At 53.2% G+C, this 27,183-nt stretch overlaps 1 protein-coding gene across 1 annotated transcript; it reads right to left on the bottom strand.

The window, feature by feature from the left end:
• Positions 1-720: 720 nt before the first annotated feature.
• Positions 721-26,848, bottom strand: RAPGEF3 (Rap guanine nucleotide exchange factor 3). The gene is made up of 28 exons (XM_012557905.2): positions 26,621-26,848; positions 25,933-26,145; positions 20,144-20,197; positions 19,953-20,059; positions 19,610-19,731; positions 19,263-19,431; positions 18,576-18,660; positions 18,191-18,251; positions 18,001-18,077; positions 17,690-17,836; positions 17,028-17,140; positions 16,647-16,735; positions 16,251-16,329; positions 15,897-16,047; positions 15,730-15,812; positions 14,875-14,914; positions 12,111-12,192; positions 11,635-11,781; positions 8,781-8,878; positions 8,193-8,318; positions 7,909-8,090; positions 7,549-7,639; positions 7,380-7,430; positions 6,261-6,348; positions 5,870-5,934; positions 4,637-4,691; positions 4,405-4,476; positions 721-1,545 (listed from the first exon to the last, which is right to left on the bottom strand). Exons 1-28 carry the CDS (start codon positions 26,624-26,626, stop codon positions 1,427-1,429), a joined length of 2,772 nt encoding a protein of 923 aa, XP_012413359.2. The 5' UTR covers positions 26,627-26,848; the 3' UTR covers positions 721-1,426.
• Between the last annotated feature and the right edge of the window lie 335 nt (positions 26,849-27,183).

Genomic DNA, 27,183 nt, shown 5'->3' with positions numbered 1-27,183 from the left:
GTCAAATTTTCTGGTGTTTTAGCCGCATTATGGTAATTAACACGGTGGAGGTGACACCATGAGGTATTGCACCGGATGACACCAACCCTAGTGACGCCACTGCTTGTATGAGCTCTGCCTCTCGCTTGCAGTAGGGAGGGAAGGGTCCTTGCAGTAGCTGGTTCCTTGGGGATGAGCTGAAGCAGCAGGAAAAAGCAGCCCCTTTATGCTAATGGAGCTTGCTGGGATGATTCTCATCACTGATGACAAATCCTGATTTCCTGGGAGGTTAAAGGGTAGTCCAAGGCACAAGGGAAATTCACATGGTTCTTTGAAGTTCTATTGGCATGTGGGTGTAGGTGCTAAGGATGTTAGGCCTCAGCAGAGGGTCGTCTCTCCCCAGAAACCTCTCCTTCAGTGTCGTTACTCTCTCTGGCCACCTCTCAGAGGCCTCTGTTCAACGTGTACCACACCAGACAGGCCAAGATGTGCTCCAGGCCAGAGGGACACAGGAACTGGAGTTGGGAGGAGGAAGGTGGAAGGGGCTAGTTGCATCCTATCAGACCACTGTGGAAGGCTGATGGTGACCCTGGCAGGCCACTGACAGAGGCTCCAGGCTCCAGCAGGTGCTGTGGCCAGGGGCCCAGGAGGCCCAGGTGGGAGCCATCAGCTATCTTGGAGCCCTGCCTGATCTCAGAGACCACGCATGGTAGAGGGACTGCTCTGTCAGCCTCTGTCTGTTCCTCTCCACGGCCAATGTGACTGGGTCTACTCCACAAGTGTCACACCTCCTCCTCGGCTCCTCTCCCAGGGGGCAAGGTCTCAGCCTCTTCTTCTAAACCCTCCACAGTACTGGCTCCAGAACACACAAGATTTTTGTTCATTTGCAGTAACAATAAAGCTCCTCAGGGACCACCACTCCCTCATAAACAGCCCTGATCACACCCAGCTGTTTATCTCATATGCTATGGAAAGAAAAGCAGGACTCCTCAGCCCCACTCCCAGGGGAAACAGCAATTACAGCAGCCCCCACCCCTGCCACACACATGCCACACACATGCAAACTGTCTCTCTGTCCACTGGGAAAACAAACCACAGGGGGTGGGAGAGGCTGGACAACAAAGCCATGAGGCACAGAACCTGGAAAAAACCTGGTGTGGAGAGCTCTCTATTGAACACAGAGTCCCAGCACCCGCTCCACTCTCCCACTCACTCCCAGGGACTCGCTGTTCCCCAGTCCTTGGCCTTGGGCCCCAGCTCAGTTCCATTCCGAGGCCCTCCTTGGCCACCAGTCATCACAGGGACAGCTGCCTCCACGCTGCCCGCTCCAGGGGCTCGACTCCACTCCCCGGAGAGCCCTATCCAGCTGTAGCCAGCCTGTGGGCCCCTTGGCCCCGGGCCGCCCTGGCTTTCCCAGAGGGAAGTGCCTGCTCCAGACCCAGCCCCATCATGGCTCCATCTCCCTGGAGAGGCGGGAGAGTTCCCGCTGGTTGTCGATGACCTTCAGCTGCTGGACATAAGCCCAGGTGCTGGCTGGACTCCGGGTACTCAGGGACTGCTCCGAGCCTGGCAGAGGGGAGAGCAGTCAGGGAGGCGGCGAAGCCACATTATAGAGCCCATCCCTCCCTCCACTAGAGCATCACCAGCTCTGCTGCCCTCCACCCCCCACCCTACCTTCTCATCTCCAGTCCCCTCAGACTCTGCTGCCCTCCGCACCCCGCCCTACCTTCTCATCTCCAGTCCCCTCGGACTCTGCTGCCCTCCGCACCCCGCCCTACCTTCTCATCTCCAGTCCCCTCGGACTCTGCTGCCCTCCGCACCCCGCCCTACCTTCTCATCTCCAGTCCCCTCGGACTCTGCTGCCCTCCGCACCCCGCCCTACCTTCTCATCTCCAGTCCCCTCCGACTCTGCTGCCCTCCGCACCCCGCCCTACCTTCTCATCTCCAGTCCCCTCGGACTCTGCTGCCCTCCGCACCCCGCCCTACCTTCTCATCTCCAGTCCCCTCCGACTCTGCTGCCCTCCGCACCCCACCCTACCTTCTCATCTACATTCCCTTCAAACTCTGCTGCCCCCGCCCACCTCCCACAGATTTGGGGTCAGAATAACATGGTGGTTAACAGCGTTGACTCTGAAAACAGCAGGTCCCCAAGATTACATAGGGCATAATACTCCTTTTACAAAGCTCAAGAACAACTAAAACATGGTTTTAAGATTTTCTCTTAGTTTTCCAGCAAATTTACTATGACAGTTTATGTTTACGCTGCTTAAGATGCGTTGAGTGTGTTTAACCTTCTTGGAGTTTGTTGAACATTCATTGGATCTGTAGGCTGACACACCTTCTTTGAAGTTGTAATATATTTGGCCACTTTTCTTTCCACTTTATTTTTTGCGTGTATATTATATTGTGAAGTATCTGTGAAAATGTTTGTCCATATTTTATAGGGTTGTTTGTCTTATTGTTGAGTTGTAAGAGTTCTTTCTATATTCTGAATATAAGAACTTCACCAGATATGTAAAAAAGTAGAAACCTAAAATGAAAGAATTTGTTTGTTGGAGCATAATATGTATCTGTTTTGAAAATATAGCTATTTTGAAAAAAAAGGAAATAACTGAGTCAAACTTTAGGATAGTGGTTACCTTGGGTGGGGAGAGGCAAGGGACAGGAGAGGGGAGGGCAACATAGGAAGATATAAGTTATAGTCAGCGTTCTCAGACACGGGTTGGGTGGTAGGTCCATGTCGTTGTGGTTAGGCGCCGTCGAGTCTATTCTGACTCACAGTGACCCTGTACAGAACTGCCTCGTAGAGTTTTCTAGGCTGTAATCTTTATAGGAAGAAGCCTTGGTGGTGCAGTGGTTAAACTCGGCTGCTAACCAAAAGGTCAGAGGTTCAAACCCACCGGCCTCTCCACAGGAGAAGGATGTGGCAGTCTGCTTCCGTAAAGATTACAGCCTTGGAAGCCCTATGGGGCAGTTCTACTCTGTCATATAGGGTTGTTATGAGTCCGAATCGACTTGAGGGCAATGGGTTAATCTTTATAGGAGTAGATTGCCAGGTCTTTTTCCCACAGAGCCTCTGGGTGGGTTTAAACTGCCAACCTTTTGGTTTGCACCTTAATGGTTAACTGTTGCACCACCAAGGCTCCTTGGTGGGTCCATAGATGTTCATTATATCATCTGAATATTGTACATATATATGTGTGTGTGTATATATATATATAAAATAAAGGGTCAACAATGACAGCATGGGATGAACTGTGGATTATGATTAACAGTCATGCAACTGAGGTCCAATAAAAAATACGTGGCTCTGCATGTATGGATGGATATAAACACAAAGAGAATGTTGACAAATTATAATAAACGTAACTAATGTCAACAAACAACTTGTGTGGAAAATGTCAGTTGGGAACCTAACTTGCTGTGCAAACTTTCATCAAAAACTCAATTAAAAAAAAATAAAAGATGCACTGTAATGGAAGGGCTAAAGTCAGGAGGGTATAGAAACTGTCCAGTGGCCCAAGTCTTAGATGATGAAAGTTAAGGACCTTCTTCTCAGAAAAATGCACAAACCCACCTACACACAAGAGTTTGCATAGAGTTTTAGGGGCTTCCTGGATCCTTGAGGAACCCTGGTGATGCAGGTTAAGAGCCTGGCTGCTAACCAAAAGGTCAGCAGTTCGAATCCACCAGCTGCTCCTTGGAAACCAAATGAGGCAGTTCTACCCTGTCCTATAGGGTCACTGCGAGTCGGAATTGACTCGATGGCAACGGGTTTGGTTTTTTTGGTTTTGGATCCTTGAAGTCCAAACAAGGATCCCTGGAACCCTGCTTAAGAACTCCTGGTCTACTTAAACCTTAAACCAAAAATATCCCTTGAAGTCTTCTTCAAACCAAACAATAGCTTAATTAGTAAAGAATGTCTGCCTTGAGTACTGTGCTCTTTTAAGATCTATGCGGGATCAAACTGACAACAGCGACTGGAAAAAGTAGATAGAAAACTTAGGGGGCAGTGAGTTTATGATAATAAGAGAGGAACAATTCAGAAACAGAGGGTGAGAATAGTTGCACAACTTGAAGAATGTAATCAGTGTCACTGAATTGTATACATAGAAATTGTTGAATTGGTGTGTGCTCTGCTGCGTATATTCTCAACAACAACAAAAACTCTTAAAAATTATTTTTTAAAAATATGTAGCTCTGGAGAGAGTTTGGGTTCCAGCTCCATCACCAACGAATTGTGTGGCCTTCAGCAAGTTACTTAAAGACTCAAGCCTGTGTCCTCATCTTTAGATTGGGAGTAACATTATCACCAACCTCCTAGAGGTATTGTGAAGTATTATCAACAACAAGTATGCAAAGTGCCTGGCCCACGATAAGTGCCGTGGTTAAGTACGGTTAGCACCAACTGCTACCCCTACTTACACATGGAGATCCTCGAGGGCTGGCTGTCCTCGTGGAGGTGGGACACGCGGCTTCTGAGTGGTGAGAGAGGCACTGGGTGGGAGGAGAGATAGGAGTCAGGGCCAATCCTCACAGAGGAAGCTGGGTGAGGATGGAGAAGGGGCTCTCCTGGGCCCCACACCTTGCTCCTAGGGGATCTGGAGGATGGGGGCTCCCACCCAGCTGACCAGGCCTCCCACTTGCCTAGCCTCACCATTGCTATGGCTTCGGCAGTGGTGCAGCATCCGCACGGCTCTCGCCATCATTCGCTGTGGGCAACACAAGGGCATGAGATCTGGCCTGAGGAGCAGTACCCTGTCCTGCCCTTGTGGGGCAGCTACGGATCCAAGCTCCCTTTGAACGGGGCACTCTAAGGGACTGTTGTTAGGTGTCGACGAGTTGATTCCAACTCATAACGAGTCCACATGACAGAGTACAACTGCCGTATAGCGTTTTCTAGGCTGTAATCATTATGGAAGCAGACTGCCAGGTTTTTAAAACCACAGAGCATCTGGTGGGTTCAAACCTCCAGCCTTTCACTTAGCGGCTGAGTGCTTAACCATTGAACCACCAGGGCTCTGCGGGACTAGGGGGCTGTAAGAGATGGGTCATGTCTACTCTCCCCAACAAACCCAGAGGTCCAGTGGGAACCAGGCAGTGGAAAGAAGAGATCAGGAAGAGCTTAGAGAGAAAGAGGGCTGGAAGGGGCTCTCATTGAAGAGTGAGATATCTGAGGCTGTTACCCCAGCAACCCCCCAACAGAGAACAGACCCTCCAATCTACAATAGAGTAAGGCAGGGACTATTTAAAAATAAGTATTCCTATCCGTTATGGATTGAATTATGTCCCACAAAAATGTGTGTCAACTTGGCTAGGCCAAGATTCCCAGTATTGTGTGATTGTCCACCGTTTTGTCATCTGATGTGATTTTCCTATGTGTTGTGAATTCTACCTCTGTGGTGTTAATGAGGTGGGATTAGTGGCAGCTTTGTTAATAAAACAGAACTCAATCTACAAGATTTGGTTGTGTTTTAAGTGAATCTCTTTTGAGATATAAAAGAGAGAAGCGAGCAGAGAGACATGGGGAACTTATATGACTAAGAAAGTAAAGCTAGGAGCGTGCGTCCTTTGGACCTGGGGTCCCCGTGCTGAGAAGCTCCTACAGCAGGGGAAAATTGATAACAAGGACCTTCTCCCAGAACAAACAGAGAGAGAAAGCCTTCTCTTGGAGCTGGCACCCTGAATTCGGACTTCTAGCCTCCTAGACTGTGAGAGAATAAACTTCTCTTTGTTGAAGCCATCCACTTATGGTATTTCTGTTATAGCAGCACTAAATAACTAAGACAATATCTATATCATTACTAACAAGTTTATGTCATCTCCCACACCCCATAGGCTTGCCCTCCAACCCACTCCAGTGGCAAATGCCCACCCTCCTTGAACTCACCATCTTCTCAAAGTTGATGAGATTCTCCACTAGTGTGTGATTCCCCTCATGGATGAAGGTTATGTCTGCAAAGAGATACGTTTTTCTCATAAGTCCCCAAACTCCTTCCTTCACTTGTAGCCCAGGAATGGTGAAGGGCCACCCCCACACTGCCCTCTTCCTCTCACTCCCCTCCAACCTCTGGAGCAATTTCCTTATATCTCTTGGGCTTCATAGCATAGGCCATCTAATATCATCATTATTTGTCTGCAGGTCTTAACTCCTCTTCTAGACTGCAAGCTCCTAATTGATCTTTGTGCTCCCCAAGGCATCGACACATTGTAATCACTCAGGTGGTATTGGATGGAATAGATGGAGATGGAGGCAGGAAGGTAAGGGCTGATCCTATTACCTTTGAGAAGGAGGGGCATGAAAGGGATGACAGGAGGGGAGAGCTTGGTGAGGGCCAGTCGATATACTCGGTGGTTCCATGAGGGGTCCTGAAGGGGAAGAAGCCCTAGTCAGAGAAGGAGGATCCTGTACATCATAACCCACCACAGACCACACAACCAAACATACACCCCACCAAACAGGGGCAACAAAGAGTGGCCCATCCCCATGCCATGAGGGTGAGACTCAGAGCCTAGTCTCTCCTCATCCTCAGATTTCACCAAGGCAGCCTTTGTGGTAGGCAGTGAGTGGTGCTGAATCACGAGGCTGCAACTGCCCAGAGTCTGCATGTGACTTCCTGACCTCTGATTAGCCCCCAAGGACACTTCATGGCAATTAGTCACAGAGGCCCTTAGGCTTCTTGAAAAATCAATCCCGCTGCCCCCTCACCCCCGCCACCCTTCTCTCATTCCTCCCTCTCTGTGTGTCTCTCCGGTGGGCAAATTCTTTTAAACCTCTTGAATCCCATGGGGCTCCCCATTGTTCAGAGCGGTAAACCAGCCATTTACAAGTGAACATTTTTCTCAAGAGCTCCCAGGTGCTGATAAAACCATCTCTGTTCTGGTTCACTCCTGAACACTGTTTAAGTCTTCAAATCCCTCAACAGTTCCCAGGAGTGGAGGGCTCGGCGCCCCAAATCTTTCCTCATCCTTTGGCCTAATCTGGCCCACAAGCCCCTCAGGGCTCCTGAAGGGTCACTGACAGGCCCTGGTGCACAGTGGGTGCTTGGTGCCAGGACCTGCTTCCTGAGGCCTCAGGCAGTTAAGCTGGAGTCCCGTGTCCCCCTGACACTCCCCTGGCACCTCAGACTCCAAGGCCATATACCCCATACATTCTGTCCTGGTCTTCATATACCCACAGCGAATACTTCCCCACACACATTGAACAACATAATGTACCATGCAACTCCCAGCATAACGCCAAATACCCCATAACTCGGCCAACTCCCCAAACTCACAGGCCAGAAGGAACTAGGCCTGAGCCAGGGTTGGGAACCCTGTGTAACCAAGGACAGGTGGAGGAACTGCTGAGAACTCAAGGGCCGGGGTTTCTAGAGGCCCTGCCGAGGCCCAGCACTCACCAGCAGTCTCTCCAGGGCAGAGTACAGCTTCCGGACCTTGTGGGGCAGCCGCTGTGGAAGGAGAGGCAGATACAGCAGCCATTGCTGTGAGACGGGAGCCCACCCCAAGACAGGACTCCCAGGAGTAGGGTGAGGGCTGATCCCAGACTGACTTCCAGAGCACACCTACCTCCCATGTGTGGGCCAGGCGGCTGATGGCCGAGTTGCTGAGGCCAAACATGACGGCAAAGAAGGAATTGAGATTCTTTTGCTCCTTGAGGCTGTGAGAAGACCCAGGACCCTCAGAGGAGGCAGCCACCCCCACAGCACCACCTCCACCCTCCCCAGCCAGGCCTGGGGCTCAGAACAGGGCCAGGCAGTGCTTCCTTAGTAAGGATCCAGGCTAGCAGAGGTGGGGAGGCAGATGCTTCAGGGGACCAGAAAAGAAAAGCGGTGGCAGATTTGGCAACACACTGAGCAGGGATGGGGGTTTAAGAACAGGGTTCCTCTGGACTCTGGCCACACACCCCGCCCTCCACCAGGCACTCACTGGGCGGCCAGCTTGATGAACTTCCTGAGCAGCTGGGCCCGCAGGCCGGGCACGGGACAGAGACACAGCTCTGTGGCCACCCAGTACTGCAGCTCGTTGAAGCGCCGCATGAAGCGCTCCAGATTGGCGGTGGTGACGGTCCGCAGATGCTGGGGGCCCAGCACATAATGGATCAGCTCCACCTGGGGAGCAGCAGGAGCAGTCAGCATGCCAGGCAGGGCGCCTACATCCGTGCCCCTCCCCTGAGCTCTGCCTGCCCCATGCAGGTCCTCCCACCCCCACACCTGGTGGATGCTATTGAAGAGGCTCCAGTCATGGTCTGTCAGCTGGCCTGCCAGGTCCTTGGCGCTCACCAGGTCCAGCCCCTCAGCAGAGCCCACGGTGGGCCCCAGCTGCTCAGGGTGTGGGGTCTGCAGGTGGGAGAGCGCTCAGGGGGGTGCCTGAGGAATCCAGGGAAAGGCATGGGGTGGGGAGAGAGGGTTCTGTGGTAGGAAGAGTGTTGGGGGGAGCAAGGGTACTGCAGGGAGTCAAGGGGCTGGGGCAACTGAGGATGGGGCTTTCCAAGGCTGCATCTCCTGACAGCTCCCCAATGCTGGGACCCCTCCCTGCAGGATTCCTGGCCCCTGGGGAGCCCCTAACTAGGGTAGGCCTGCTCTTTATCTCTGAAGCTCCCAACCAGGGCTACTTTTTCCCACCAATCTCTAGAATGCCCCCATCAGCTGAGGCCCACTTCTTCCTTTTCCCCATTAAAAGCCAGTGGGAGGCAGGGCCAGACCCCTCTGCTTCTCCCTGTGACCCTCCCTGGACACCCAACTCTGACACCCTCAGAACAGAGTTCCTCCCTGTGCCCTGGCACCCTGCCTGGTCCCTACCAGCTTGTGTACTTCCTGTGGGTTGACAACAAAGAGCCGCTCATTGAGCCCCAGAGATGTGGCCACACCGCGGGCATCTGGCTGCAGGCCAATGGCATCTGCAAGAGAGCAGAGGCTGTGCTGGGTGGGGCAGGGAGGAGGCCAGGACAAGCCTGTGGCCAGGGTGGAGGCCCAGCTTTGGAGGCCCAGAGGTCTCTTCTCCCAATAGTGGAGCTAGAGTCCTGCGCAGCTGCTCTAAATGCACAGGTGCACGTGCCCACACATCCACACTGCCCAGGGAGCACACCTGAGAAGGATGTAAAGAATTCTTAGTGAGACAGACTGACCTCAGGAAGGGCCTAACCTCCCTGAGCCTCAGTTTCCTCCTCTGTGAAATGGAAACAATAAGACCTGCCATGACTACTTCCCAAACAAAATAAAATAATTTATATAAATAATGGCTATAAGTACATGATTCATTGAACAGCCCTTGGAAAATGTCTTATGTAAGTCTCGGTGTTGGTAATTATCAGCTCCTTTTGGACTGTGACTGCATTTTAGTCATGTTCAAGTCCCCAGTCTCTAGACTAGTGGCTTCCAAAGTAAGGTACACAAAACTACCCATGTATCTATGAAAACATATTAGCTCTTCTACCTATGTTTATTTCTCTCATCTCTTCTGCATTTCTATTCTGTGTGTAGCTTTACAGTTGGATAATATAAACGTAGTAGTATATGTATATGACTTAACACCTTCTCCTCACTTATCAACATGGTTAGTTTCCAAAGACCAGGTTGTTACACGAAATTGGCATTATACAAAAATGGAGGATGATCCCATCAGATCACAAAATAGAGGATGACTAAATCATTACATAACTGCCAAATTACATCATTACATAACTGCCAAACCACTGAGAATCATGGCCCAGCCAAGCTGACACCTAACCTTAACCACCACAGGCAGTTACTCTCGCGTCACACCTCGGTGTTCGTTACTGACAGACGTACATGGTTAGTGTGCAAAATAGTCGGATAGTAGATTTTCTACTATTGTTAAAAATGTGAAATGCCAGATAACAAGATAGTCTATAAGGAAAAGGTGGAAAAGCAAATATACACATAGTGAGAGTGTATAATAAAATATTGGTACTGACATGGGTGTCTAACAAAGCAGTCTGGAAATCAGTGTTCTAAACGGTCCCTGGCACATAGTAAAAACCAAACAACCCATTGCCATTGAGTTGATTCCGACTCATTGTGACGCTATAGGACAGAGTAGAACTGCCCCACAGGGTTTCCAAGGAGCGCCTAGTAGATTTGAACTGCCGACCTTTTGGTCAGCAGCTGTAGCTCTTAACCACGATGCCACTAGGGTTTCCAAATGGTCCCTGGGCACATAGTAGGGATCTCAATAAATACTGACTTTGGACAGCTGCAACGCACTGTGTTACCACCAGAGGGCAATGCTTTCCACTGATAGCTCACAAGGCATCGGTGACCTCACTGTCTCGTTCTACTTCCTGACTGGGAGGAGGCCTTTTCTCACCTCCATCCCTTGCATTAGTCTCTGAATGCCTTAATTCCTCTCTACTCTGTGCTCCAGCTGTCAGGACCGGTCTGGGCCCTCCATAAAGAACAGCAGTTTTTAATGTCCCAAGATCCCTAAAAGCAGGTCTTAATAATCCTCATGGCTGCCATGTTCTGAGCACTTACTTTGTGCCAGGCCCCTGCTAAGTGCTTTACACACATTATCTCGTTTAAAAGCCATCACAGTCCTGTGAAATACACATAATTATAGCGCTCATTTCACAGACAAAGAAACTAAATTTCAGAGAGGTTAGCAACTTGCCCAGGATTACACAGCTAATAAGCAGTACAGCTGGGATTCCAACGCAGGTCTAGGATTCCAGAGTCTATGTTCTTAACCATCGAGCTGATCTATCTTACCTGTCATGGTACCTCTAGCTCCCAAGACAGTGCCTGGCCCATAGGTGACCCTGAAAAATGTTTGTTGATTGACTAAATGAATGAAGACTGCCTAAGTTCAAAGGCCAGTTAAACTCTCGCTCACTGTGTGAGCTTGGACAAACTGCTTCATCCCCTCAAACTTCAGTTTCCTTGTCTAAAGATAGGATAAAATTATCTGTATCATGAGATTAAGTGAATACATAATAATGATAATAATATAATAGTCACAGCTAATACTTATACTTAGCTAGTGTTGACTATGTGCCAGACACCATCCTAAACACCTCACTATATTAATTCAGTTAACCCTCACAATTCCTACTTTCATTATTCCCACTTTACAGATGACGAAACCGAGCACAAAGAGATTAAGTCTCTTGCCGTCGAAGGACACACAGCTAGTGGGCAAAGGGCTGGTATCAAACGCAGGCAGCAGGCTCTAGAATGGATGCTGTTTTTTTTTTTTTTTTTGCATAGGTGATTGGATTTATTTTTTTAATAATTTATTTTTTGTTGTTGCAGAAAATATACACAGCAAAACATACACCAGTTCAACAATTTCTACATGTACAATTCAGTGACATCGATTACATTCTTCCAGTTGTGCAACCGTTCTCACCCTCCTTTTCTGAATTACTCCTTCACCGTTACCATAAACTCACTGCCCCCTAGGCTACCTATGTAACCTTTCGGGTTGTTATCAGTTTGGTACCATGTAGACAGTTCTTTAAAAGAGCACAGTGTAGAGCTCATGCACTTAACCACTGCTTGTAAAGCACTTTAATAGACATAATAAACCTCCCATACGTGCCAACCATCATTCACATTGATGAAGATGATGATGTTCATTCAAAGGATCTGGCAGGGATCCCTCAGAGCCACCCCGCCCAGAGACACAACTCACCGCCTGCAGAATTGACCTTCACCAGCACCTGCCCTTTGGTCCAGCTGTCCTCCTGCGCTAATGCTGCCATCACCTCTCTCACCGAGGCCGTCACCGGCAGCTGCAGGGTCAGTACCGAGTGGTCGGGCCGGCAGATGTCGTAGGGGACTGGAGAGGAGGATGGGGCTGAGCTGTGGGAGGAGGCTGCTTGGTCTCCCCCACCCTGAGAAGGAAGGACCCCAAGGAGGAGGCGAAGGCATAAAAGAGAAGCCTGGGTGGATAAGCTGTGCGGAGAAGGGGTGGGTAGGCCCTGAGCCTGGGAGAGCGGGCACAAGAGGCAGACAGCCTGGCAGCCCGGGACAGAGACCCTGGGAGAACAGCGTACCACCCTCAGGGTCAGGGGCACGGAGGTCAAGGGCGACTGCAGAATGGGGAGCAGTGCACAGAGATGGCAGGGAACAGGTGGCAGGCTCTATCACCCTGGTTGGGCCACCAACCTTTGTCCCCAACTCGGATGGCACAGTTGCTGCTGGGGAGGGGCTCATCCTGGCTGGGGAGCCAAACAGGCACATTCCGGGCCTAGAGGGAGAGAAAGTACGGTCTGGAGAATACAAGTGGAGTGCGTACAGGGCCTTTGTAACCAGGAGTATGGGATGTACCCTGCACGCAAACCACTAGAGAGCTGTACATATCACAGTAACCAGAGCCCAGGTCAGGCAGCGGGGGTGAAGGCTCCAGGAGAAAAGGTGGATCAGGTCTGAGGGTGGGGCTCGGTGTGCGAGGCTATGCCCCTTTACACGTGTGTACATCCCCAGGAGAGACAGTTATTCTAATACAAACACAGCTTAGCTGTTGACCTGCTTTTCCCTTCCTTTCTCTCCTTCCAAGTACCATTTGCTATGTGCCAGCCATTGTTCTAAGTATCTAAATATTCCCAATAGCCCTTTGACATAAATACTATTATTATTCCCATTTATGGACAAGATTAATGGGGCTCAGAATGGCTAAGTATCATACTCAAGGCCACACGGCTGCTAAATTGCAGATCTGGGATCCTAACCTGCTTCTGCATCTGTGCTGTCATCTGCCAATACTCTACTGCATCGACTACCCTATCAGACCCACAGCCCTTACTCAGTGGGCCTCGACCACAGCTGAACCTCTCCTGGTGGAGCACCCCCAGCTGGGCAAAGGTCTCCACAACACAGGTTCTTCATACCACCCTGACTGCTCTTTCTAACTCTAGTACCAACTCTCTTCCTCCTCCCAGCTCAAGTGTGGCAGATCCTCCAGGCTCAGACCTGGGTCCCTTGTTCTCCCCTAGATTTCCCTCAGAGCCCCTCATAGCTTCACGGCCACCTGCATGGAGACAACTCTCAAAACTACACCACCAGTGCTGAACGCCTTTCTAAGCCCTGGTCTCAAACGCCTACTGGATCCTTCCACATCTGTGAGCCATCACCCTAAGCACAACATGGATCCCCTCATCCTGACTGCCAGACACTCCTCCCAGCCGTTCTCCTGGGCTTCAGGCTCCTGCCGCCTCCCCACAGCCTGCCACCTTGGTTTGTGGATTCTTCTTTGAAATGGGTCTCCCAGTACCCCCTTCCCCCAGGCCAACACCCAGTTCCGCCTATCTGGAAGGCCTCACTCCTTATCTGTTGCAATAGCTCAACTGTTCATGTGCCTCTGTCCCTCTTCCTCCAATCCGACCAGACCTAGATTAAGCTTCCTATCACGGCTTCAATGGCTATCATTTTCTGCTGGATAAAGTTTAGACTCTTTAGCTGGCCTATTCAAAACTCAAATCACACTGTGTTGATCCTTGGCTCACACCCCTTCAATGGCTATCACTGCCCTTAGGACAATGACCAAACCCCTTACCATAGTCCTTACCAGGAGCCCTGTATGCTCTGGCCCTTGCCTGCCTCTCCCACCTCCTCCAGTGCCCTGCTCACTCTCCCTCCTCCAGGGTTCTGAGCGGGCTGGCTCTCTCCCTCTCTGGCCTGGAGCATGCTTCTGGCCTTAATTGACCTTCACACAAAGCTCACAGCTCCAGGAGTCGCCTCCCCAGGGACACTTTCTCTGAACTGGGCACTTTCCCTGTGTCAGCTCTCCCCCTTCTCTGCTTTCAGAGACCCCTGCCTTTGTCATTATGCATCATGAGACTGTTGGATGTCTCTGTCCCTCACTTCACTGTAAGCCCCAAAAGGGTAGGGGTGGTTCCCTAGCCTACTAGAGCATCACTGGCATCTAGCACAGTGCCTGGCACATAAGGGTGGTTCAACATCGGTTCCTGAGCATCAGTTGTATGCTGGGGAGAGCAAGTGGGCTAGGCCCCTTGCTCAGGAGGCTGGCCTTCCAGTGGATGTGACAGGTTATAACAGACAATAAGCAAGTAGACAAATAAACAAAGAAGGTAATTCCACAAGGTGATGATGCTTTGAAGAAAATCATAGAGGACACCTTGGTGGGAAGGGGTGAGAGAGTGAGAGGAGGGTGGTCTGGGTAGGGAGGTCCCAGAGACCTCTCTGAGAACCCAGGATTTTGGCTGAGATCAAAATGATGAGTAGCATCCAGTCAAAAAGCCAGAGAAAGAAAGTTCTAGGCGAGGGGACAGGTGCAAAGGTCCTGAGTTGGGAACAAGCTTCACCTACAGAAGGAGCCAAAGAGAGTCTCAGCAAGGTAGAGGGTAGGACAGGAAGAGGGTGAGAGACAGCTGGCTCAGAGAGCCTTGAAAGCCAAGGTAAGGCATTCAGATTTTAATCTCAACACAAACTTCCCAAAACCAGCCCCAATCTACCTTTCCAGTCCCTTCTCCCACAATTCCTCAATCAAATCTCAGCTCCAGTCACACCTTCTCATCCCACCTTCGCACACCCCCCACAGGCTCCCTGTGGGGAATGGCACCCACCACTTCTGATATCAGGCAAGGGCATTGCCTTCCTCTGGGCTCCATAGCCCTGACCACGTGGAACCCTTCGGGCCTCAGAGACCTCCTTGAGGCACTATCCGTGGCTTCCCATGGGAACAAATTACCTCTCAAACCCAATAAAAATCCCTTGGGGTAGGGGTGGAGAGTGATGCCTTAGATCTTAGTATCTACCCCTCAGGACCTGACCCAGAACCCCTATCTTCAGAACTAACGTGTGGGTCTGTGTTTGGGGAACCTTCCCACCATAGGCCCCCAGGGTGGGAGCTGAAGGGGGGCCATGTGGTCCAGGAGGAGTAGAGGTACGAGGAGCTGGTGTGGGCGGATACCTTCATCTGAGGAGATGCACTCCCACAGCCGTTTTCCAACCTGTGGGTAGGTAAGAGGGAGGTGAAGTGAGGCCAGCTATCCCTGGGGGCAGAAAAATATGTGCAGGGTTGGGAACAGGGAGGCTCCCCAGCTCTGGGTTCCATTCTGCCCTGATCAGAGGCTCAGAGGCCAGCACCATATATACACAGGGAGAGGAGAGCTGGGCTGGAAACCAGGGGCTGGACCCTGGATTCTGCGATTTTTTTCCAGGCCAACATGGAAGGGGCAAGAACTAAAGGGAGAAATGGACTTAGGGTTTCAGATAGGGCAGCTTCAGGTGAGCCCTCCCTGGGAAAGTCTGGGGAGGTGAAGATAAACTCTAGGAAGCTGGGTGGGGCTGGCAGGACCCGGCACTGAAGACATGCAGTAATAAATATGGGTGGAATGGAGGAAGTGAGAATGACAGGTGCACTCAGCATATGAGAGTGAACAAATGAATGATTGCATGATGTATGAGAATGGACAAAGCATGACGGAAGGGGCTTGATAAGAACAACTCCTTGAAGTAAGTAGGAATAGACAAATGAAACACAAGCGATCCTAGCCAACACTCGATGGCCCTTACTGTGTGCGAGGCCCCGTGCTAAGCACTGCAGGTGCAGTAGCTCGTTTAATCCCCATAATGAGGAAGCTTCTCTTTCTGATTTACAGACAGGAGCACAGAGCCCTGAGAGCAGGCATAACAAGCCCTGGGTCCCACAGCTGTAAAAGGTATGGCCTGGATTTAAAGCCAGGTGTTTGACTCCGGATCGGTGCTCTCAATCCTGGTTATATTGCCTGTCACGGATATGACAAATTGATTTCCAGGTCATCACCTGTGATGTCGCCGCCTCTCTGGCCACTGCTCCTTCAGCAGGTTGCTAAGCCGGGCGTCCCTGCTCAACAGGTCTGAGAGTTTCTGTGAGGAGCCAAGAGTCACTGAGCTGGCTATAGCCACATCTACCCCGGGCAGCTGGTCCAGCCCTGCCTCACTCCCAGGTACCTGGAGAAAGCTGGTGGCCACAGGGTCAGAATGGAGCATGGGGCCATACAGGGCCACCCACTGGTTGACCAGCCGCAGGATCTGCTGCCTCTTATTGCAGACGTAGGTGCTGCGCTCCTGCTCACTGCCTCCCGCAGGCTCCGCATGGAAGGTGGGCAGCAGTCAAGGAAACCACAACACCCAGCTGGGGCAGAGGAGAGGGAGGGTGCCCAGGGCCCACCGACAAGCTGGGCCTGGCCTGAGGCTGGGGCATCAGAGGGTTTGGCACAGTCGTGCGGATGGGGATTCTTCCTCCCTGCTCTACACGTCATCCCATCCCCACACACCACCTTGCCCTGGGGCTGGGGAGGATATTGGTGTAGGAGGGCGGCACAAAGCTGGGCACTGGGCATGAAGACGCTGTAGGTCAGGAGGAAGTCACTGAGGAACGTTTCTGTAGGGCAAGGTGGGGACAGGAGGAGCCTTCAGAGGCCAAGGTGACTGAGCACAGACATATACACACCTGCAGTGCCCCTTCCCTCAAGTCCACCATGGGCAAAGTACCAGCAATCCTAGCCCCTGGGACGGTACTCCCCATCCAAGTCAATAGCACAGTAAGAGGACTCCCTGTGACTGGCTGGATGACCAACCCAGTGCCCATTGAGGTCAGATGGAAGATGCCTGGCCCTCTCTCGGGTGCGCTGACCACCCGATGAGTCAGTGCGGGTAGAATGTGAACTTGAGAGCAGGCAGGATGTCTTCTGCCCCTACCTGTAGGGTCGTGAGCACTGGAATCAGGCCGCATGGCCTCCAATAGCAGTTCTAGGATCTTCTCTGGGGTGCCGGACATTACCGTATACCTAGCAGAAATGGCCAATCGATAACACTGTGTCACTACTGCCCACTCCCACTCTCGGGGCAACCATCAATAGTCAATCATATCACGATTCCCCATTTGCCAGCCCTGTGCCATCTGGGGGTGGGCAGGGAGGCTGTCTCAGGGGGTACATCTAGCCCCTTGATGCCTCTCCACCTCTAGGTGATCAGAGGGTAGGGGTGTGACATGGCAGAAGGGAGTAGAGACTGAGAAATGAGAGGTGGGAAGGTAGGCAAGAGGGCAGGTGTGGAGAGGGAGCATGGTGGGTGTGTTACCGGTTCCTGCCTGGGGTAGGGGGGCGAGAAGGGCCTGCGCCCTGAGATGTTCTCTCCAGCACCAGCACCACTTTGCCATGCTCCTCCAGCCTCATGGTCTTGGCTTCCACATCCTGGAGGAAAAGGCATACCCAGCGGTCAACACATGCAGGCCCACCATGATGACTCCTTCTCCCACATTAAGGCTTCTCCTCCCACTTCCACCATTCCAGACCCTGAGCCCCACAAGGGTCCCCAAGAGACCTCCAGCTGCTCTCCCACCCCATTCAACACCCACAACTTTGGCTCTGTCCCCTAGCCATCCCCCATCACAACCCTCAGCTGCCCATCCCCTAGCTGAGCCCCTCCTCCACCTCTTTCCCTGCCTGCCCTCCCTCCATGGGTCCCACTCGCCACCACACTGCCTCCGCTGGCACCCTGGCCCCCACTGGCTCTATAAGTCCACCACTCACCTTGGTCTCCATTCCAAGCCTGTCCTGAGTCACTGGTCTCCTTCTGCCTCCTCAGTGTGCTTCACCACACACACACAGTCTGTGGTCCCACCCCACCTGTCACATTCAAGCTTCCCATCTCCTACCTCCTCTCCTCCTCACAGGCTCTCTGGTCCCTACCTCTTGCCTCATGTCCTGTGTCCCCTGCCCTCCCACTCCTAGCAGTGGCACCTTGATGATGCGGTTGAAGTCCTGCTTGTCCACCCGGAGGAAATGGCAGTTGTCTTCTCGCAGGATGATGGTAGCTGCCCGGGGTGCATCATTTACCAGAGCCAGCTGTCCAAAGTCATCTCCCTCATGCAGAGTGGTTACCAGCCCCTGCAGTCAGGCCTTCCGTCACAGCCCAGCCCAGCCCCCAGCCCTTGTGGGGATAGACCCCGGGCAGGGAGGACAACCAGGATAGGAGGAGGTGTGGGCGACCAGCAAAGGCGCTGGCCACAAGGACATGAATCCCAGGGCTGGGAGAGGGAAGGAGGACGCACCTTGCCATGGGTCACCACGTTGACAGATCCCTTCCAGATAATGTACCACGAGGTGCCCTTGTCCCCCTGGCTGAACACTGAGAGAAGCACAGATCAGGCGCAGTCCCCTTCATCACCTCCACATCTCTCTGTGGCCTCTGCCCATGTCCAGGCCCCTCATGCTCAGCTCCCTGTCCCCTGCCCAACTTACACACAGTCCCTGCCTTGCTATGTGGTTCAAAGAGCAGAACTGCCGCTAGTTCTCGCTTCACCTGTGGGTGGGGAGAAGCGGGTCAGTGGCAGCACATTCAGGTGAAGAGGGATCAGGAGGTTAGGTCCAAAGATACGAGTGCTCAGGGGATAGTGAGGTGGCAGGTCAGGCATTGTTACTGGGGTTCAGCAGGAGACAATGGGGGAGATGGGCTAAGAGAGGCAGAAGGGTTTTCAGACAGGGGTGCTGGGGGTAAGAAATGAGATTGAAAATGTCAAGCCATAGGGGAAGAACTGTTTTCTAGCCTAAAAGTTGGTCTCTCAGGGGGGTCACAGACAGAGGCATCCCCTGGGCCAGGCCGCGGTGGGCAAGGCAGGGGGCTGACCGAGTTGGAGAGATGGGCCACGGCCTTGATGTGCAGCAGCTCCTCGAAGATGAGGTCTAGCTCCTCGTCTGTGCGCTGACCTGGGCTGTAGGTGCAGGAAGAGGCACTTAGAGGAGGGATGGGAAGCCAGTCCTGAATTGCAGGTCCAGGGCCAGGCAGGGGTGCCATTTCACCCCATCTCAGGCACAGGGCCAAGTGGTACCTCCACAGTGACTTATCAGTAAACAGCAGCTAACCTTTAATGAGCTCGCCATGTGCATACAATGCGAAGCACTTCGCATGCATTATTTCATTCCATCCTCACAACAGCCCTATGACTTGGGGACTGCTATCCTCTTTGTACAAAAAAGGAAGGCTACTGGCATGGACAAGCCCGAGGTCACCCAGATAGAAGCTGGTGGACCTGGAATTTGAACCCACACCTGCCTGCAGATTCTAAAGCCCACCCTCCTCGGTGGGACAGCTCCTCAGAGATCAGCACCCTCAATTGCAGAGAAGGAGACAGGCTTGGTGAGCGGGAGGATAGCTCGAACTCATGCAGCAAACCGATGGCAGAATGAAGCCCAGAGCTCAGGTCACCTGGTCCTGCGAGGTTACTTTCCTTCAGGAGGAAGTAAGGGACCCCTCAGAGAGAAACCTGAGGCTGTGTGGGACCTGGGGCTGGGAGGTGCAGGGCCTCTGACTCACGGCTTTCGGAGGGCCACCGTGAGCAGGGCGTCAGGCCCCCGTTGGGAGAGCAGAGCCACAGCCTCCACCAGCTCCTCCTCTGTCTCATGAGCTCCTACGGGCTCCGGCTCTGGCCCGGGAAAACGGTAGAATTGGGCATCTCGGTCCTGGAAGGTCCAGTCGTGTTTCACTGTGGGGCAGAGGCCCAGGCACGGGGTGGGGGGAGAGAAATTGAGGCTGTGTGGGTATGGGGCTCACTGCAATGTCAATCCCCTTGTCACCTCCCATTGATGCTTACTCCCCAGGACTGACCATCCTATCCTCAGCCCTGGTGAGCCCTGGGTGACCCACCCTGGACTCGGGCTCACCATGGCAGAGGGCACCTTCATCCAACAGCACCTGGCAGATTCCCACAGCTTGGCTCCGGGAATGTACTCCAAGCCCCAGGGCCAAGATTCCATCCACCAGCTCCCGGCCAGAGCAGCATTGCCTACGAGAAGTGGAAAGGGACAGAGAGGAGGGAGAATCAAATGGAAGGAGGGTGACGAGGAGGGGAGAAGAAAATACTCTCCTTCCGAAAGGTAACTCCTAGACTCAACCCCCGTTTTTCTGCTAGAAGCAGGGCTAGATCCCAGATACCTGAGTAGATGCGAAGGGAGAGAAAACGAAATGGTGGGGGTGGGTGAGGAGGCAGGCAGGGGCTCCACTCACCGGTAGAGCCTAAGGTGGTACTTGCGGTCTCGGATGAGGTTTGGGCAGGTGGCCAGGAGGTGTCGGTGCAGCTGCTTCCCAGCCCTGAGCACCCGCTCCGTGGAGGCCTTCAAAAGAAGAGGGACATGGCTGGTTCTGGCCGTGAACCCTGGCCCTGCCCCACTCCCAGCTTGCCTCACCCTGGCCTGTACCTGCTCCAGGCTCACGCTGAAGTCCAGCGACTCCTCGCTGTCGGTAAGCGGCGTCTGAGGGCAATGGGGGAGAGTATGCACTTTTACCTACCCCTTCCGTCCACCACTCTCACCCTTGGCCTGGCACCCAACTCCAAATGCATCCGTTCAGCCACTCATTCAACAAATACATACTCACTGAGTGTCACCTCTTCCCCACCCTGCCATCCCAGTCTCCAGCCCAGACCCAAGCATTGTATCCCCTCAGATGAGCACCCTGAGACCCTCGTTCTGCCTACTCGAGGCCCAGATGTGCCCTGGCTCCCAGGTAAGCTGTACCTGTATAGGGGAGAGGAGAATTGGAGCTTGAAGAGAATGAGAACATGAGATGAGAAGACCTGTAAGAGGCCAGGAAGAGAGCAGCTTGGAGGCCTAGGAACAGCTGCCCCTGGGCTGGGGTCACCCAGCCTGATCCCAAGCCCGCTTCTGTCCCCAACCATGGCAAATCTCCTGCCCCCCGTGGGCTCCAATTTGGCCTGGTAGTTAAAAATACAAACCCCTGGAGCCAGACAACTCTTGGATTCAAATCCCTGCTAATGGGGCAACCTTGAACAAATGATTTAACCTCTCCCTGCCTCAGTTTCCTTATCTATAAAATGAGGCTGATGAAAAACTAGTAATACATATTCATAAGCTTATGGAAGGATTATGTGAGTTAATATAGATCAAACGCTGAAAACGTTACCTGGCACATAGTTCTATATACATGTTAGCTGTTATTATTCATCTGGGAAGCATAGGGTGGGGCACTTGCTGGAAGGCTCCTTTCAGCTCTGAGATGCTGCTTGCCCATAACCTTATAAGAGTGAGTAAGGCCTTGGCAGCACACAGGACAGCTCAGGAAGACGGGGTTTATGGTGGAAACACTGGTTAACATGGTTTCCCTATCCTTGGTATCATCCAGGGCTCCTGGTTCGTGTATGCCTTGGGATGTCGCCTATGAAAGCTCCTCAGGCCCTTCTTTACCTGCCACCTAAGACTTGGGATTTTCAGCTCTCTAGACAGGATGCCCCACCTTCTATGAGCCCTCCCAAGGGCAGAGTACTTTACAGTTTACAAAGCATGTCCACCTCCCTGATTTCCTCCTATATAAATAGGATCAGATGAGAAATCAGCAAGGCAGTCATTGTCTGTCCTCTTTAATTTATGAGGAAACAAAAGTCTTGAGATGAAGTGTCCTGCTTAACTCAGTCACGCATTCTTGGGACAGCCAGACAGCTATGGATAAGCTCAAGTTCCTACCCAAAGGAGCTCACGTTCTCGGTCTCACTCTCCCTACCACACCTCCCCACTTCCCCTTCCTGCCCTCTTCCTCTCACCAGCAAGCTCTCTCCTACTTTTCCATCTGCTGTCAGGTCCCTGGAAAGGGTTTGGCTGGGGAGCTGGGGTACAACCAGGCCTGAGACCACAGCCCCCGCTGCTGGTCCTGCCAGGCCCTGGGCTCGCGCATCTTCAGGCCATGGGCCTAGGCAGATGCCTGAGGCGTGGCGTGCCTAGGCACCTGGCCCAGGGCTGGACGGAAGTCACTAGGTGTCCCAAGGGTCTCCCTGCCCGGGTCATGGGGCCCAGCCCGGTCCCAGACGCAGAGCCCTGGAGACTTAACCACAGGAAATAAGAAGGAGGAGCCAGGGAAATAAGGAAGGGAGGAAGGGCAGAAATGCTACCCAGCCAGTCCCCTGTGTCGGGACAAACAGTGCCTGAGTGCTAATGACTTGTTGTTGTTCATGTCAAAGTGCCCAGATGACCCAGCCCCTGCCCCAACTCCCCTCGGTGCCCACAACCCAGACAACCCAGGCTCCAACACCAGCTCCCTTCCTGTGTTATTCTGACCCCAGAGGGCACATCAGGAGGGGAGGTGCCAGGTCATGTGACCCAGCTAATTATGACCCAGCTCTGCAGGCCTGGTTTAAACCATTTCCTGTCCTACCCAGGAATGAGCATGAGGGCTGGAGAATGGGGGCCCTGGCCCCTCAGAGCTGAGGAGCAGGCCCTGAAGGCATCCCTTTCATTCTACCAAGGAAAGCAGAGCCCCAGAGAGGTGAAGCAACTCACCCAGAGTCACACAACTACTTAGAAATGTAAGGTTCCACTGCATAACTCTGCTACCAAGTCTGAGCCTGGAAGTAGGTATTTTTATCCTGTTTCACAGCTAGAGAAAAGGAGGCGCAGAGGTTACATAACATGCCACAACAGCAGGTAAACAGGGGCACTAGGATTCACACTTGTGCTGTGTGATTCCAGAGCCCATGCTCTTAGGCACTCCACCCTACCATCTCCCTACCACCTTCCACGGTGCCTCGGGCCCACCTCGTGTTTCCCCCACCGTGTGCTGTGGAAGAGGGGACCTTAGAGGTATTCTGCCCTTGGGAGTGTTCTATGGGCAAATAAATTTGGCAAACATGGGGTCAAGCAAAGTTAAATAGGTTTCTTCAAACTTTTGGTCAGGAAATGAAAGCTTTATTGTTTACGGCACCTAGGGACCCCCTAGAGACTCCTTAAGTCCCACCCCCACCCCACCCCCAAGATACTCATGTGCAAGGGACTTTCCAAGGAAGCGGGGCCGGGGAGGGTGTTATTCATGAGCAGTGGTCAAGCGTGCGGGCTCAGGGGCCAGATGTCTCGGTTCACAGTCTGGTTGTCTTATTATCAGCAGTTTGTGTGTGACCTTGGACTTCAGTTTTCCCATAGGGTTGTTATGGAGAGCAAATGGGTTAATAATGTAAAGCACTTGGCAGAGAAAGAGTAGCTGGCTAATAGTGACTGCTTAGTAAATGTAAGTAACTTGATCAAACTATTATTTCATGATGGGCACCTATTACCCCGATTTAGTGAAAGAAATGCTGTACTACACGCTGTCCTGTCCCTGATCTGATGACCTCGAGTGTCAGTTTAGGGGTTCTTGGTTGGGAAGAAGCAGCTGGGAGGGGCCGGAGTAAAGGCCCTTACCCACGTCCTCTCCTTGTTCCTGGACAGGAAGGACTCAAGGGTGGAAGAGGAGGTGCTCGCTCCCCTGGCACTGGCGCTATGGCCTGCCCCACCCACCCTGCCCTGTCGCTGAGTGTCAGAGCCTGGCCGGAGGGCGGGCACAGAGCCAGACAGCCGCGTGGGGACCCGTCAGACTGGTTCCCTTGGGTCTCAGGCCAGGGCTGTGCATGGTGGGACAGGGGAGGAGTGATATCTTGAGGTGTCAGTATTGCTATCTGCAGCAAAAGAGACGTACATCATGATGGTTATGAACTTGGACTCTGCAGCCAGATTGCCTGGGACCAAAGCCCAGCTTTGCCACCTAGCAGCTGTGAAACCCTGCATCTGTCACTTAACCTCTCTGTGCCTCTGTTTCTCATCTATAAAATGAGGGTGATGGCGTTGGCACCTATTTCACAGGGCTGTTGTGAGGATTATGTAATTATGATAAAGTTAATACTCTCATAATAGTACCTGAGACAAAAGGACCATATAACTATTAGTTACTACTATTATCTGAACAGAGGGGATGAAAGCATATTTTCTGAGTTAGAGAACAGGGACACCGCTCCCAACACTGTCACTCAGACAGCAACATCTCAGGCTTCCCTGAGCTAGTGGGACCCACGAGAGCTCGCCCTGATCTTGTCCCTGACTCCAGACAGACTGACCCTTCTGTTAGCCCACAGACATCAAACAAGATCTCATCCCCCCTCATATTTTCCAAAGAAAACAATGTTCTTCCATTCCATGCCTGTGCCACCTTTGCCATAGTTGGTAAGTCCTTTCTGTATCTAACCTCAAACCCTACTGCTGTAACCTGCTTTCATTTTCTCTTGTCTTGGTCAAGGTAGGAATAGACAGAGCTCTTTTCAGACCTCAGGAGGCTGATGGGTTTCTTCTTGGCTTTCTATGGAGAAGGTATGGACTAAATAACCCCCGGCACTGTCCTCCTGGGGCTCTGGGCTCCGCCATCTCATAATACCACCCTGTACCCCGTGTGTGTACAGACGAGCATGTCCACATTCTCTGAAGAGTACTTCTTCCCTCATGTAAGCCCTTCTTGGCCCAAAGGCATCATCAACAGGTAAGAAGAGCAACTCCACAGGTACCTAGAGCCTCTTAAGCACTGCGCGCACCCTGCCCCCATTCCCTAGAAATGGTCTTTAGGAGAGGGTGTGGCCTCCTGCCCCTAGCCCTAAAAATCTATTTACCAACCACCATTTGCCCTCCCATATAGCAGGGGAGGGGCCTGTTTCTGTGCTTTTAACCCATTCACACTCCAGCAACTATTACCCCCACCCTTCTGGCCTTCCCAGCCCTTTAATTCTGGGGACTGGGGTGCAGGGAGGTCAGAAACAGCCTGGCAGCCTCTTCCACTCCCTTCCAGACTTTGGATCCCAGGGGATCCTCCAGTGACCTTATTGTCCTGGTACCCGACCTTCCCCCACTCCCCACCTAGCCTGTAGAAGCTGGGAAGCAGACAGGAAATGCACAAGTAATTATAGCCTGAGAGGGAAAGAGGGAGGGAGGGTTCCAGCCCATTGGCTCCAAGCAGTAGCCACTGCCAGTGACCTGGAGAGCCAGAGCAGGAGGGGCAGGGGCAGTTATGCCCAGAAGGGATCAGCTCCCCTGGCCCCTCCAGAGCCTGATCTTGGGCAGGACCCAAGCCCAAGAGGCTCCTCAGGGAGACCCATGCAGGGAGGGGCTGGCAGAGGAGCTGGGAACTGACAGCTGGATTCTCTTCTCAATCTCAATTGCTGGGCAGACCCCTTCATCTCGCAGGCCTCAGCTTTCTCAACTCAGCCTCACGTTTTGATGAACATAAATGGTGGCTGGGCAGGGTAGGAGGAAGGATGGAGAAGGTGCTGGGCACTCTACTCAAAACGACTCGTTGACAAGAGAAATACTCTCCCAGCTTTGTCACCCACTCCTACTTTCCCTCCACCCCTTTTCCCCGGCACCCTTCTATCACCCCTCATCTCTCCCCTGACGTCCCTAGCTCCCACCTCCCATGGTGGGCGCACACAGACACATAACTGAATCCCAGGTGAGGTTACTCCACTAAGTGTGGGGGCTTGGGGTGAGCCGAAGCCTCGTCCCAGCTTCTCTGCTGATTTGGACCCTACGTTTACTATCCTGCCCCCACCCCAACCCACCATTCTCTCCACCTTGCCTCTCTTTCTGCCCCTGCTTTCTCCTTCAGTCTTCCAATCCTAACTCCAGACATTCTGTTCCCTGGCAAAGGTAGCTCCAGTCATCTCAGGTTCTACAAACTTCTCCGGAATTCCTCCTCTGAACCCCTAAAACCTGATGTCAGGCAGTGGCCACATGACCACTTCACCCCAAGATTACAAAGCAGAATCTGCCAAGTTCAGTGGCTCACTAAAGGAGAACGTTGCCATGGTGAGGTAGCAAAAAGAGTAACAAAGCTTACTTCACCCCCCACTTGACCTGGCCCCCAGCATTTCACACATCCCTCCCACTCCCACCTGGAAAGAACACATAAGCACCTAACTCAATGCCTGGCACACAAAAGTGAAGGATACACGGCAAATCCCTTTCCTCTTCCCCCATGCCCGAATAGAGACACTTGGGCACTCCCTCGCACACAAGACACACATGTTACAGCCGTGTGAGCCACCCATGCACACTGCAGCCAAGCTGCTCTATCCACTGCCCACCCCTCTAAGCCCCTAGAGAAAGCCAAACCACCAGCGGCTTGCCTGCGTCCCCAAGCCAGGCCCCTTCCTGCCGCGGGGCCCAGGCAGGCAATGAGTACTCACCCAGCGAAGCCCCTGGATGCGGCTGGGGCGCTGGTGCTCTAGCAGCAGCTGGTAGGAGCAGCTTCTGGGCCGGTGCATCCGCCTCAGCACCATGTTGAGCAGCGTCCCCTCAGGCACCACGTCAGGGAGGCCCCCCACAGGCGATGCCTCCAGAGCAGGGCTCTCCTCAACAGCCAGGCCCACGTGCCAGCGGCTCTCACCTGGCCAGCCCACCTGTGATGCCGGAAGGAAGGCAGACAGCCATGGGACAGGGGCTGGGGCAGTTGGGCCAGCACACCACTGCCGCAGGCAAAACCACTTCTTTTGAATCCTCTGGGCTGGTCAGGCGGAGGTGCTGCAGCCCTGCCAGCAGTCGAGGGAGGGACAGGAAGACCTCCGCTGGGCCGGCCGGGCCGGCGCGCTTAGGGGTCTCTGGCTGGTTCACCAGAGAAAAGCGGGCCCTTCTTCCCAGTCCTCTTTGGAATTCTGCCCTTTCCCACTGCCCATTACCCCTGCAGGAAGCTCCGCCATATCCCAGTATGAGGCTACTGACTCACTGGATCCCCCAAAATGCAGCTTTGGCTCAAACCTTTCTTCTCTCCTCTGCCCTCACCCCGACCAACCCGCTCTCTCCCACCCAAACTCCCCACGGTGTCAGCTTCCTCTCCCGCCCTTGGCGCCTCCTCGACCCTGACCCCACCTTACCCACCTTCATGTTCCTTCCCAAGCTCACACAGCCGTGCGGGCTCTAGCAAAAAGCTGGGGGACCCACAGCGATCCCCTTTCAGCTCCAATAGGGGTATCTTGGAAGAGCGCGGGCAGTAAGTCCCGGGCGCAGTGCACAGAAACAATTCCTAGCTGGGCCGGCTGCCAGGGCAGCGAAATGCAGCGCTGGATGAGGAGGTTCCTCTTGGGTGGGTAGAGGGCTGGGGATGACGGGGGGCTAGCCCCCCCAGCGACCGGCAGCCCCGAGCCTCCGTCCCAGATGAAGAGCCAGCTGGCACCGGGCGCTGAAGCTAGGCTGTAGCTGGCACTGGGCCGGGCGGGAGCTGTCACACCCCCTGCGACGCCCGCCCCCTTCCCCTCCCCTGGACTGGATGAGGGGGCGGGGAGGAAGCGCAAGCCTCAAGGTAGGAGAGGGCGCAGGAAAAGGGGGCGGGCACGGGCAGGGGGTGGAGTCCGGACCCCCAGGGTCCGCGGGGGCGGGCACTAGCCGGAGCCAGGAGAGACCCCAGGGGGCAGGAGCGGCCCTGGGGTACGGGAAGGGGCCCC

The sequence above is a fragment of the Trichechus manatus genome, unplaced genomic scaffold (assembly GCF_000243295.1).
Source record: "Trichechus manatus latirostris isolate Lorelei unplaced genomic scaffold, TriManLat1.0 scaffold00123, whole genome shotgun sequence".
Classification (NCBI taxonomy): Eukaryota; Metazoa; Chordata; class Mammalia; order Sirenia; family Trichechidae; genus Trichechus; species Trichechus manatus.
This window is presented reverse-complemented; position numbering and strand designations above follow the sequence as displayed.

Excerpts from the sequence above, each read along its gene's own strand:
- RAPGEF3 (XM_012557905.2), bottom strand. Across the intron at positions 11,782-12,110 it reads CATCCGAGTTGGGGACAAAG|TCCCCTACGACATCTGCCGG; the intron begins GTTGGTGGCCCA and ends CCTCCTCTCCAG. Across the intron at positions 7,640-7,908 it reads TTCATCAAGCTGGCCGCCCA|CCTCAAGGAGCAAAAGAATC; the intron begins GTGAGTGCCTGG and ends GTCTTCTCACAG.